The 13,959-nt window shown below is 36.8% G+C and overlaps 1 protein-coding gene across 1 annotated transcript; it reads right to left on the bottom strand.

The window, feature by feature from the left end:
* Nucleotides 1-2,466: 2,466 nt before the first annotated feature.
* On the bottom strand, nucleotides 2,467-13,336 carry LOC148958210 (uncharacterized). The gene is made up of 9 exons (XM_065197985.2): nucleotides 12,836-13,336; nucleotides 12,290-12,389; nucleotides 9,872-10,176; nucleotides 8,622-8,901; nucleotides 7,880-8,470; nucleotides 6,744-7,331; nucleotides 5,453-5,794; nucleotides 4,943-5,185; nucleotides 2,467-4,809 (listed from the first exon to the last, which is right to left on the bottom strand). The coding sequence occupies exons 1-9, from the start codon at nucleotides 13,217-13,219 to the stop codon at nucleotides 4,196-4,198; spliced, it is 3,447 nt and encodes a 1,148-aa protein (XP_065054057.2). The 5' UTR covers nucleotides 13,220-13,336; the 3' UTR covers nucleotides 2,467-4,195.
* Between the last annotated feature and the right edge of the window lie 623 nt (nucleotides 13,337-13,959).

Below are 13,959 nucleotides of genomic sequence, written 5' to 3'. Positions count from 1 at the left end.
TTTGAATACACCAACACGCAGGTGGTAGAAAGAAGTTTGCATTAGGTTTGAGATTCAATTTGTGCGATGGAATCCATGCAAAAAGAAAGTGAGATAAAATATGTTTAAAGTTGCAAATTCCTGTTCAAATCTCCAGGCGCTTCTGCGCTGGTGGCCTCTGCGCAGGTGGCCATTGGCGTCTATTGTTGTCAAGCTATTGTATTTGTTGATCAATTGCTCCTTCTTTGTTTCTAATTGTTCGGCACTGTGCAGAATAAGCAAGGCTAGTTTACTACATTCAATATTAAGAATATGTAATTTATCATTTTGGAGTAAATTCTTTCGAGTTTTCTTCCTCCATGTAGGATATGAGCATGGGAAACATATTTTCACTGGCAAAAGACTGTAAGTGTTTTCTCGACGAATTTCCGAAAATGCTGACATCATTCATTGAAATACTATTTGGTGTAACAAAGATTCTACAAGACATGGAAGAAGTTTCAATTGATTTAAAGGAAATTTATGAATTGTTAGAGCTGTCAAGGAAATCTTACAAGGATGGTGATGATAATATCATACAGCAAAAAGCGGATATCGTATTGAATGAAGTGAAACAAAAACTCCTTGACGCAACCGTAAACGAAGCGAAACAGAGAAAGGCATTGCATAAAATCAACTTGGTTATTGAAAATCTTACTCAAAAGACTAAATATAACGAGTCCCTGTGATGAGATTTTACCCACAACACAAGATATCCTCAAGTATTTCCATTAAATATGGAAGAATTGAAAATACCTGTTTATGATGCGGTTGTTTATTGACTTCAATACCAGCAATGCTGTATTGGATCTTCTTTTGCAAAGCTCTAACTAAAAATATCTAGATTGATAAAGCAACATATACCACCCTGAAATGTCAATCGTGGGTCTTTGGCTGATGAGTTGCTTTTATAATACCCTCATTTTATTGTCTTGCACTTTGATGCGTGAAATAGATGATTTTTGCGATATCAATGATCATGATGATTCAATCAAAATATTTTGAACTGATTTTTGGTTATCATGAGGTTATCCTTCTAAATTTTCTAAAACTAGCAAGTCCCGAATTTCTGGAGAATTTAGCAGAATTATAAAAACTAAAGACAACTGTGACAAATTTGTGCTATTAAAAATTTATAAGGAATTTACTTTAAAAATTAATTGATACAGCTTGTTGATAATTGATACAGTTTAAAGCTTATGCTTATAGTTTATAAATACTAAATTATTCATATGTTCCATGCAATGAATCATTGTAACAGTGGAAGGAGAATATTCTTAAAATATGACAAATACATCACAAGCAAAGAACTATACTAGATCAAACTATACAAGTTTGTACACCTGTATGCCTGTACAAGATGACACTTCATTGAATAATGGAATACCGATATGACGAACTTTAAAGAAAACCAGGAATGTAAATTAGGACTGGAGACTGTTGAACCCAGAGCACGTTAAACCAGAGCTTTCTAACTGTAAAACCAGAGATTGTTATATCAGATGAGAGGGTATTGTTATATCAGATGAGAGGGTGATGGGGAAGGGGGGGGGGGGGGGGGGGGGTCGTTACATCAAGTTTCCTCTGTGTTTAGTTATAACATTATTTTAAATAGTTGTAATTAAACTTTTTGTGACGCCCTTTGTTCTTTTCTTTAATATATTGCTATGATTAATTGGTATTACGACAACGCCAGCCTTAAACAAAATCTATGACCATCATCTCTATTGAAATATTGTAAATCAGGAAAAACAAAATGGACGATCTTCAAAATAATAGTGTTACAGAATCGCATAGAAAATATCTTCGTCGATTTTGCCTTGCAAAGTTTAGCTATTTCGTTTTCATGGATATCAAAATTTAAGGAGGTTTCTTTTAACACTGATAACGAAAGGACAATACCTTTGGAAATTAGAAATCATGAAAAAAATTTATGTGGGAATTACAGTTTTGATTTCAATGTTAAACTTGCTATAATATCCATGTCTCTCAGAAAGAAAAAATAAATCTGTGAAGTTAATAATTCATTTTTCATTGTAAAAGCCAGAAATGTTTCGCCTTTTGTTTTTTCTTCTGTCTGTCGATCAGATTTAATTGACCATTTTCTTAGAAACAACTGACTGAGAGTAAAATATTTCAACTTTGTCAGGCATTATTAAAACTGCAATCATCATAAAGTGTAACCATTATTATTCTCAAAGATGGAAAATCTTAATATAACATGATCCAAGTCAAGTACATCAGTACATTGCGATAATATTTACACGACATTCAAATTGATGTAGCAGCAACACAAATCAGATTATCGATTCTAAAGGTTTCTTAGGGGTTTCATAACATCGTAAACACTTTTTTCACGAAAAGCATACTTAGTTACTGAGATTTTTACCAGAATCTGATGCTATTTAGCTTTATGGATATATATAGCTACTTGTGATACATGGTGCAACATGATTAATTTATTATAACATTATAAATTATTATAAATTAGAATAATTTATAATAACAAATTATTATAAAAGCCTAGATACATATTGATATATACTTACATATATAATATATACATAATGTATATATTAATATATACATATGTACAGTGGGAACTTTGGTATTCAACTCATTTGTCTCTTTATGAAAACTATGGTAAACCATTATAGATCATCTAGTGAAATTGTTGAACAACAAAATTGAAATAGTTAATGCAGACAAAAATGGTTCCTTAGCAAAGGTTTTGGTGTTAAAAGTTTTCAAGTACAGGGTTCATGGTCAAGGAATTGTCAAAATTATTCAAAGAGTAAAGTTTTCGATAAAATGTCAATCGGGGAGTGTCGAATCATTGAATCATCAAACTGATGATTCACAAATTGATTCCTAAATAGAGTTGATTACGATACTTCAGAGAAGATGAGATTTTACGTTTAATGCTAGGAATATAATCACAATAGTAACACAGTTATAATGCTAGGAATGTAAGGGGAATTATTATCAATATGCTTAGATATGTTAATTGACAGATGTAAACTTTGATAAGTTCCTAAAGTTTTGAACAAAGTCCAAAAGAAAGCGGCTTAATATGTTAAGTAAATGAGGTTCAGTTATTCGATCATTTTATCGTATCTGTGGCTACTGTTTAATCATGTCATTACTTTCAAACACTATTGGACGAATTATATGTAAGACAAGATGCAGCACCGAAATTCAATTCAATACAAGAACAGCCTTAAGCAAATTATTTATCATTGACTCGTTTTATATACAGATCCATACTTTTGTGGTTGTTTATGCTTTAAATGACAACAATGCAAAAAAAGCAAGTAAAAACGTGAACCTTGTTGTGTGATAATTAGAATGGTTTTTAGCATGGAAACATTTTCCAATTCACACTTAACAAAAGCTCTAGTTTGTGTGAAAAACTTTGTGACTTCAGTGTTAATGTTTTTATGTCTATTTATATTAATTTTCGGGTTAGCTTATCAAGGCCGTAGTCAAATTTTGTTATTGTAACTTTATTTGAAACTATTAAATGCAGTGTGCGTCGATTTCAAAATCGTACTATATATGTGCTTTATAGGTAAAGTGAATTAATGCGGAAATTTAATTTGGAAGAGAAAGGGGGGGGGGGGGAGGGAGAGATATTTGTACTATAGCTTCCGAACCGCGGTGAAAATGAGACCGCAAAATGAGGGCTGCAGCAAGGGTAGGGTATGTTAAGAGAGTCTCGTCGTTCGTGTCTTCATACCTTAAAAGGTCTTGTCAGGAAACTCTACTGCATTCTACCTTGCTGTACTTTGTGGTGAAGACCAGAGGATATGCATACCATAGAAACATGGTACGGTAAGAGGTTAAAAAGTGCCTCGTTGGACACTTCTGATACAGTTCTAGGCAAATCAGTGTAAATTATTACAGGATTGAAGTTGTTTCAACGGATCACAGAAGCGGGGGTTTTCGATCCTCCCCAACAATTTCCAAAATTTACTTGCAACTTTAAAAAAATCGCATGCTTAGCCCCCGACATGCTTTGGCTTTTGGCATGATTAGCCCCCAACAATGTTTTAGCCCCCCTCAGTCTGCAACATGCTCTGCAGTACTTAGTTGTTTCATAGCATCAAACCGTATTTGATGATAATCAAAATATTTGAATAACAGGTACAGTGCATTTGCGTGCATATGTTGGTATTTATGCACTCGCTTCTTGGCATTCAAGCTTCCCAATCGTATGAAAGGCATACTCGGAAGATGCTCCAGTGTCTCCCCACTGTATCTTTGTTATTGGCAGATCGTCTTTGAAAGTTACGTAGCCTTCGTCAAACGTCAAAGTATCAGAATTAGCATCGCAGTTGCATTTTTTTGTGCTTGCTAGGCAGCTGTTTGTGATTCCGCAAGCGCAACCGGAGCCGTCGTGCGGCCCACCGCCAAAATACCGTAAAGCCTTGCCATCTCGCCCCAAAAGTCGGCCACAGATTGTGCCTAATCCATTTAAAAATGTTGTGCCTCTACAGTCAACACGGGTGAACTGTCGGCAAGATGCTGAAGCACTTACAAACCCAACGATATCTGCAATTTTGTTAAGCTTATACACGAGTGCATGCTCATATGACAAGCAGGTCTCGTATCCTGAGATATATTTTTTGAATTCACTGTCATGACTAAAGTAGGCCCACACTGTTCCATCTGACTTCTTCTCGCATTCAACAAAAACAGGTGAAGACATGCTACCCTTTCTGATTGAAAAATACTGCTTCGTGACAGACGGAAATGCTTCGAATGCCTTGGTACACGATGGGAATGTTTCTAAGTGAAAGAATGACAGAACTTTGTTAAGTAATTTAGAATGTTGGTAAGAGTTTAAGTAAAAACCGAAAAATCTTGAGGTTAATACTGATGTATCGTTACTGCTTGATGCACAGAAATAAATCCAACCTACCACTACACTGGAGACTTCCGATTGTGTGATAAGCATATTCGTTGCTCCCATCTGTATCACCCATTGCAATTGCAGTTAGTGGTAAAAGCTGCTTGTTTGTTTCGTAGCCTTCGTCGTGGTTTAACACTTCTGTATTTATATCACAATTACACTTTTTATCTCTGCTCACGCATGTCCCTGTTTTTCCACAAGAACAGCCAAAAGTCCCTTCTGCTCCCCCAGGAAAATGGTCCAGCCGTTGACCTTAATAAAGCGAAGAGATAAATTGTAATTCACAGAACCTTATCAAGATTAAAGCTAGACATGGAGACAAATTGGAATATAGTCAATAGGCTTGTCAATTTTGCTACACCTTCGCAAATTTAAGAATGAAAAGGTGCTAAAATATCTAGTTCATTAACTTTTTGCGTTAAAGCAGGATCCCATCTACAAGAACGGTTGCTTATAACCGCAAATCAACTTGTATGTAACTGTGACATACGGCATACCAAAAGAAATGCGTTTACATACCTTTCCTGTCAAAAAGTGCCAAATATTGGTTACCCTCGTAGATTATCGAAGTTCCATGACAGTCAACTCTTACATGCTGCTTGCACTGGAATGATGAATTGACAAAGCCTATGATACTTGGCATTCCATTGTAGTATCTCAGGTTCTGTTTATAAGACAATGCAGTGTTGTATCCTTTGACATACTTTTTTGCTTCATTGTCGTGTTTGAATATTGCCCAAACAACAGAATCAATCACTTTGCATTGAACACGTACTGGTGCCGACGATGTCTCAGGTTTAATGAAGAAATTAACTTCACTTGGAAACATCAGCAGTGCCTCTGTGCATGAGCTGAATACGTCTAAAAATGAATATTTTTTTTCTTAATTTTTGGCGAAGAAAAAAGCAAACACAGAAGATTGAAATAAAGTGAAATAGGGTCAACTCGATGAGAGAATTAGATCCAGCGACTCGTGCCATTGCTGTTCTTGTCTTGTTGAATTTTTGTAGTTTTTAGATTATATTACCCTGGTGAAGGCAACGAGAAAAAAGGAAGTATTAAGTAGTGCGTCCTTGACTTGATGTATTCAAACAATTTTTGGAAAAATGAGATGCCTTTTAGATCCGACCCTATAATAAGGCTGCAACAAATAATAAGGACAATCGACGCAATCAAAGCAAGCTCCTTTTTATCAGTCATGTATGTGCGACCTATTTCAACTAGACTTTAAAATTTGGAAAAGAAACAATATGATAAGAGTTGGTATGAGCCTCTGCGCTTTCAGTTGACAGGCTACACTCATTTCATCTGTACCTTCCGGAATAACTATTTACTCTACCTTAGTACTGAAAGTCATTAACAGCACTAATAGGCACATAGAATGTCTGCTATTCAACAATGCAAATGTATATTAAAAAAGTTCGATCAACTCGAATACCGATGCTTAGCAGTTGGGGCATTGGTTTTGGAGAGTGTTCTGTTGTCCTATGAAATAACCGAACTCTCAATGTTTTGGCGGTTTGTAGACCTGCCAAAAGCCACGAGAGGCCCCTGGGCAGCTAACGAGCACGCACAAGACAGCTCCAAGTTCATATGTATGAGTGCAACTCACAACATACAACTTGCACCCTGAAACTCCCAACACGCAACTCACAACTCGCAACATGCAACTCCCAAATCGCAACTTGCCACTCCCACCCTGCAACTCGCACCTAAAGATAGACACTCGCAACTTGCAACTCAAAATCTACCATCCAGCTACTTGGCCAGAATGACAAGGAAGAAAAGTTACAGCAAGCCAACTTCTTACCCGTGCACTCTATCTTGCCAATATCGTATTCTATGAACTGGCCAGCACTTCCTACACCACCGAGGCTTATCTCCGTCAACGGTAAATCGCCCTTCGCCTCGACGTACCCTTGGTCGTATACAACGTTGTCCTTGATACCCGCGTCACAGTTGCAGCGGTGTGCACTATTTAAACATGACATATTGTATCCACAAGCACAGCCAAATCCATTAAAGGGTCCTCCTCCAAAATAGAGTAGATTCCTCTTGTCGCGTCCTTTAAGGTGTCCACAGCTATGGGACAAAAACTTGCTGTCCTGGCAGCTCAACTTAGTGTATTGCTTGCAACTAGCGGCTTTATCAATTAAAGAGGCAATAGTTGCTGCTTTGTTAACACCATAGTCAATCTGTTTCTGAAAACCATGGCAATTAGCTACGCCAGTTATGAGATCGTTTGCTCCGGTTTCAACATCAATCTCAGTCCACTCGGTTCCATCACTCTTCTTTACACATTTGACATGAACAGCTTCTGTCATTGGACTTCGAAGTATCCAGAAATACTCTCTTTCTGGGAAGATTCTCAGTGCATAGTAACAGCTTGTAAAAGTATCTAAAAAGGAATTTTTCTAAAACAATTTGCTTGTCGGAAAATGGAGGAGAATGATTTTCAAAGAATAAGTTCTAGAAGATCGAAACTGAAAACTTTTTGAAAACTATAATCAAGCAATCGTTTGGTGGAACAAAACTTATCGATGTTTTTAAAAAAGCAAACTTTTTGTCCGAGTTTAAAAAGAAAAATTTCTGTTCGGTATATGTTCATAGACGTGGAACAATATAAGCCATCTAAGACATGTCACCATTCGCTATTTTGGGATTTATGGGGTACGATACGATGCCACCAACATCACTGCCTCATTCTTGAATGTATTAGTGACTAGAGCTGGTACCTAGTCATGTACAATATGGAGCCCTCTTCAAATAAGCCAACTTTTAATTATTATTCCAATGTTATGGAAAAATGAAAGAAATTTGCATTCTAAATGAAAGTTGATTTCATAAAAATTCTTTACCAGATCTGAGTGTACAACAATTTAAGTCAGAGCATATAGAATTTAGCAAAACGAAAAAGGTTCTGGCTATAAAACCATAATTTGTTACCGCTGCATTGCAGCTTTCCGATTGTATGATAGCCATACTCAAGTGAACTAGTACCAGAATCACCAAGCCAAATAGCTGTTATGGGAAGGTCTGCTCTCTTTGTAACAAACCCTTTGTCTTCTGTTGAAGTTGCGCTGTTGCTATCGCAGTTGCATTTGAGTTTCGGATTAACGCAAGTCCCTGTAAATCCACAGTTACATCCTACATCTGAAGCCGGGCCTCCTCCAAAGTAAGCGAGTTTTTTCCCATCACGTCCAATAAGAGCACCATTATTAAGAGATATAAATGCTGTATTTACGCATTCGTACCTGGTGTACTGCTTACATGTGGAAGAAGCATCAATGAAAGCCTTGATACTATTCATATCATTGTGAGCGTAATTGATTGATTTCTTGTACGAATATGCCGTTTCATAACCAGTCACAAACGTTCTTGTTTCAGCATCATGGTCAAAGTTGGCCCATATACTACCATCACTGTCCTTTTGGCACTTCACGTAAACAGCTTTTATTGAATGTGGATATTTAATCCAGTGAAAGTGTCCACTGTTTGGGTATTCTTGCAAGGCTTCTCTACAGGATGGAAATGGTTCTGTACGAAAAAAAAACAATTGTTTAACAAGTTAACCCAAAGAAAATCTTCAAACGAAGTAAAAACGTATACATTTCTTCAACATATGATGGAAACTTCAAAGGAGCAAAAGAAACCAATGGTTACATGGAGAAAATGTTTACTGGTTTACCTATGCATTCCAGCTTTCCGATGGTGTAATAACCGTAGCTTCCTGCAATTGAATTACCCAAGTAGATCATTGTTAATGGAAGAACGTTTTTATCAATGATGTCACCAGAGTCCGTCAACATAGTTGCAAGGTTGGCATCGCAGTTGCATTTGTATGTATTATCTCTGCATGTGCCTGTTGTCCCACATGCACAACCAGTGCCACCAGATGGGCCGCCTCCAAAGTAACTGAGTTTCTGGCCATTGCGACCTCTAAGATAGCCCCAGTCTCCATTGAAAAGCTAGGAATATGAAGGAAAAAAATTAATGGTGTTTAATGAAATGATCTGGTGACCTATTGTTATTGATCACATATAGATAAAATCAGCAAAAGGTTGTTCTAAATAATAACAATATAGCATAATAATGATTCTTTTCAAATCAGACTTCTCAAACAGGGCACTAATATTGAATTGGGTTGCACACTTAAAATTTTTGAAACAACTGCCTGCAAAGTCAGTGGTGGCGCCAGGGGAGGGCTAGGGGGGCTACAGCCCCTCCGTCGGAAGCATCTAGCCCCCCCCCATCGGAGGAAATTTTAGGTTATTCTCGGAGCAAATTTGACAAAATAACGTACGAAAACTGCTTATTTTAGTCAATTTAGCCCCCCTGTCGGAAGCTCCAACCCCTCTGTCGGAAGATTTCTGGCGCCACCTCTGTGCAAAGTATATCTTAAGTTTGCTTCATCTGACAACATGACTATATCCTAAACTATTAATTGATCACATCAACACAGATTAAAATCCCTGCAATTTTTTCGCTTAACCTATTTCCCTATTTCATCGTTTTCTTTGACTTCATTTTAAGTTGTTTTTCAAAACTTACATTTAACTACGTTACAAAAATCAATTTTTGATAATTTTCTATCTTGAAGGTGTGAAATTTGCAAACATGCTTGTTTAGATTTTCTGGCTTTTCATTTTAATTGGAAGCATTGAGAATTCGAGTCACTTCAAGAGATGCAAAGTATGCTGGATTCTGCTGCATAAAACTTAGATCACATTGCAGAGCTTTATTGACGATTTCTTCGATTACTATATTTGAAGAAGATTATAACCTGTCCGGCTTCATTATTTGTAGTGGAATTGCTCAGGGGCACAGTGGGAGCTAACATTTTGAGAGGCGAAGCTGAAAAGGTTTCGACAAAGCTAAGATTTTATCGAAAATACTTTTTCTCAAACATCCATTGAAGAATGGTTTGGACAGTTTTACCTTCATTCCGTAGCACTCAAGTTTAGTGTGCTGTCTGCAACTTGCTGCTGCGTTAACAAATTCTATTACATCTTCTAACTTGTTCAGTGTGTAGCCGAGATTTCGGTAGTATGATGCTTGAGTTGCATAGCCAGACACGTATTTCCTTCCTTCATTGTCATGGTCAAAAGAGGCTCGAAAAAAACCATCCTTGCCTTTTTCACATCTAACGTACACTGCCGATTTCATTCCTTCCAGTCTTATCCAGTGGAAAATGCTACTTTCTGGAAATGACAACAAGGCTTCTCTGCATGATGGAAATATCTCTGTATGTAATAAAGATTAAATTTTACCGACATTGGCTCTTAATGTGACAAAGACAAAAACAGCACAATTTTCCTATATCAACCAGCAACCTCTATATAATTTTCACTCCAATTTAAGAGTATGTGCTTTTTTGCAATTTATTTCAGCATTTGCCACAAACTTATTTATATTTACGCATATATCAACTATATATATATATATATATATGATAAAAATTTACTCTTTACCGGTCTGTCTCAAAGTGCTCAATGGCGTATAGGTAGAGTACTCTGGGCATCATCATCGAGCATTATCAGGCAACAGCATCATCAAGCGAGAAATTAGAGTAGCAACTAAAAACCGTTCTGTTCTTTGCACAAAATAGCGAGTAAATACATACCTATATAAATATATATAGCATAGAGTTGGAGAAAATAAAATGTTTTATCTCTACAAGACTGTTTCGTGAATAGCTCACTCTTCAGGAGATGTTGATACACTGAAATATTCCTCGTATAAATACATAAGTCGGTACAGAAGGTGTTACATAATGTGTGAGGCTATACAAAAGGTGAATTAGAGGCGGTACATAAAAAGGTTTAGGTGTTACATAATAATGTTTTGTTTCTATGGCGGCAAGAAGATACGAGTTCGTTGCGTATGTTGAGTGTCGATAATTCAGGGTGGCAGATGATGAGGGTCTTTTCTTTAAAGGCATAGAGTCCTGGTAAATAGGCTTTCTCTATAGGGGGTCATTTGGTTTCGGCGTGATCGCTGCTATTTCATGTGATATTGGCATCCGTTGTCGACAACTTGCTATTGATGGAAACTGTTATGTTAATCAGTACAAGGTGAGTTCATGTGACCAGTTCAAGGTCAACCAATAGCATCGCAGTCATGGAAATCATGACTCAGCGGATTTTGGCACTTAGGGTATACCCAGTCTATTTATCATGACTCAATGCCTTTAAGGCAAAGGTTGCATCTTTTGCTTGAATTATGTGATATCTGTATCTTGTCTTGATTTCGTTTTCTGTAAGTCCTACCTACGTATGTTTCTGTAGTGTTGTTCTCTCTGCGTGTGACGGTGGCTTGGTAAATGACGGATGATTGTAGGCAGTTTCCATTGAGTGGACATGTGTTCTTTGTCGGCAGTTGTATGTTTTGGTGATATTGGTGTTTTCCAGAGTGGTGGTGATGTCGTGTGTGTTTAGGACGTGTTTGTTGTGACTGTCAATGACTTGCTTGATGTTGTTCATGCAGCTGTAACTGATCTTTACTGTGTACATATATATAATATAGAACTTTGTCTGTTGATATTTCCGTAACACAGTGCTCAATACGTTTGCACGTAGAGCGTGATATAGCCGACAGGCTTGTTTTCGTCAACTCCAAGCCATATATATATAATTTATAGAGTTTGTTCAAGCGCGTCGTTTGTTCAAGCACCCTTGAATAGACTATCTTTGTCATCACCAAATTTTATTATATTTGGAAGAAATAGGAACAAATGTATGTGACGAGAAAAAAGATGAAATGGATGGATAGATGGATTGATGAAATGGACAAATAACAGCAAAGGAAAGATTTGAAAACGGATTCAAAGAGAAGAAATCTTTGAGTGCAAGGAAAAATGAAAATGTACTCCATAGAGAGCCAGTGATGAATGCAGAAATGAAAAATGAATGCGAAATGACAAACTGTAACAGAGATAAAAAGAAAAAGATAAAGTCAACAAATTAGAATAACAGTCAATGTAATGGTAATAGTGAATGTTGGACAATGTCAAAGAGTGGAGAAACAACGCGTGATAGAAACTTAGGATATAAAGAGACCATCAGCAACCGATCAGAAGACGTAGAAATAAAGAGAGCCTAAAAGAAATTATATAAAGCAAGTGAAAGAAAGAAATTGATACCGAAAAGGTGATAGAGGATGCCCTGAAGCAATATAAGAAAACACTTGGACCAGGTCATTTTAATCACATCACAACATCCATTAGAATTACATAACATAGAACTGAGAACTAGCTGGGTGTGATACCAGCATTAACATTGCTAAAATATCAAAAGTATGACGTTGTTGGGAATGCAACCAAAGCTTCCTGGCTACGCCACTGTTAAATGTCATTACCTGGACCGTAACACTGACACTCGTAGCTTTCACAGGTATCCACGCAAGTACAGTGGCTTGGGCAGGGATTGGTCGTAAAACTTGCACATCGGGAACCAACCTTTGATAAAAACATAGCAGAAACTAAAGGCTACTCTCTTTACCTGAGTTTTAGCATTTATTTGAAGTATGTAACCAAAACAGTTACCGGCAAATAAATTTAAACATTATTTGCATTAAAAACTTTAATCTTTGAAAAATAACAGCCCCTAAGGTTTAAGAAGAAAAAAACATTCTAAAAAGTTCTTAAATTGCTCATAGGGAAGCAAATTTAAGAGAGAAGCATCCCAGAATCTATTTTTATTTAATCTCCAATCCTCTGCCTTCTAAATGTATTTGTGATAGGGCATTTTCTCCGGAATTTTACCTTATAAACTCCACTTGCTCCAATCTTGTATCGTTAACATTTCGTTGTACTAGTGCTTCGTAATAAAATCACAACAAAGTGACCTTATTCTGCTGTAGAAAGAGGATTCTAAAGGGGAATATAGGCTACTAATTTCATACCGTGCGCGATATTTCCTTGCTTCCTGTGTCATAGAAATTCCATCCTTTCTTCGCTATCATCTTTTTTGGTTTTGACATGTGATCGTCTTTAAGCAAATGGCAGTCGATTTTATTATCACTGCGTTGATGCGTGTTCATTGCCACACATTTTGCAACGCTGACGCATAAGTTGATGCATTCTACCAAATCTTTTGTGACGTTCTTTGCAATTGGCACTTCATCGAGTATATGGTCGCTTGCAATACGATAAAACGCCGCATCACTACCGCATGCACCTTTGAAAATTCTACGAGCTCCCCCTATGCTTATCAAATAGAGAGCTGCTAAGACTGCAAAACCTAGTTCACTAGACATTATCCAAACTGGCTTGTCATTAAATGCCATGAAATGAAAGGGCTGTAATGATTTCCAGTGAGTAATGAGCTTCAAGCTCACTGAAACAAACAATGCTTAGTTCTGGCAAAAATAAACCATAAAAATATGACCACCCTGAATTTTTCACTTCTGAAAGGAGCCCGGTGAGTTTTTCGAAGCAGTATGGTAATATCTTATTAATAATGATGAGTATGGATGCATTCTTTTGAAAGGCATATAACAAGCAGAGCTTCGAATACTGAATTGCTATAGTAGAATGTGTGGCGTCATGGCAGCCTTTCCTTGTGGCAACCCAGGGTGTCTCGAGATCTTCATTATACGTTTGTATTTTGTATTGAGATAATGCAAGAACCTTGAGAAAGCTCGATAATCATTCATAAGATTTTATTCTCACTTCAAATTAAAAATTCTTTGATACACGAGATAAAGAAATAAGAGCATCAAAAAGCTGACCTTGACAATTTCTTATGGCTGAACATAATTGGCAAAAGTTTGCAGCCGGACAAAGCTTCAGAGGATGGAAAGTTAGTCCTGATATCCCCTATATGATTAAGATAAGCATAATCAGCATATTAATACTTGGATATTGCCTCATGTCCTATCCGCTAAAAGATCAGTGTTGACCCAATGCTTCAGCATTGAAAAGCAACAGTAATTTATCATATTTTTCTTATTTTATCGCGAAAATGATAAAAAATACTCATTTCCCGATGATATATCCAATAATTCATTAGAGTAGCGAGAATGTC

Source organism: Rhopilema esculentum, chromosome 16 (genome assembly GCF_057945365.1).
Source record: "Rhopilema esculentum isolate cy_ngs chromosome 16, ASM5794536v1, whole genome shotgun sequence".
Lineage (NCBI taxonomy): Eukaryota > Metazoa > Cnidaria > Scyphozoa > Rhizostomeae > Rhizostomatidae > Rhopilema > Rhopilema esculentum.
Note: the sequence above shows the minus strand (reverse complement) of the source record. Positions and strands in the feature narration are given on the sequence as shown.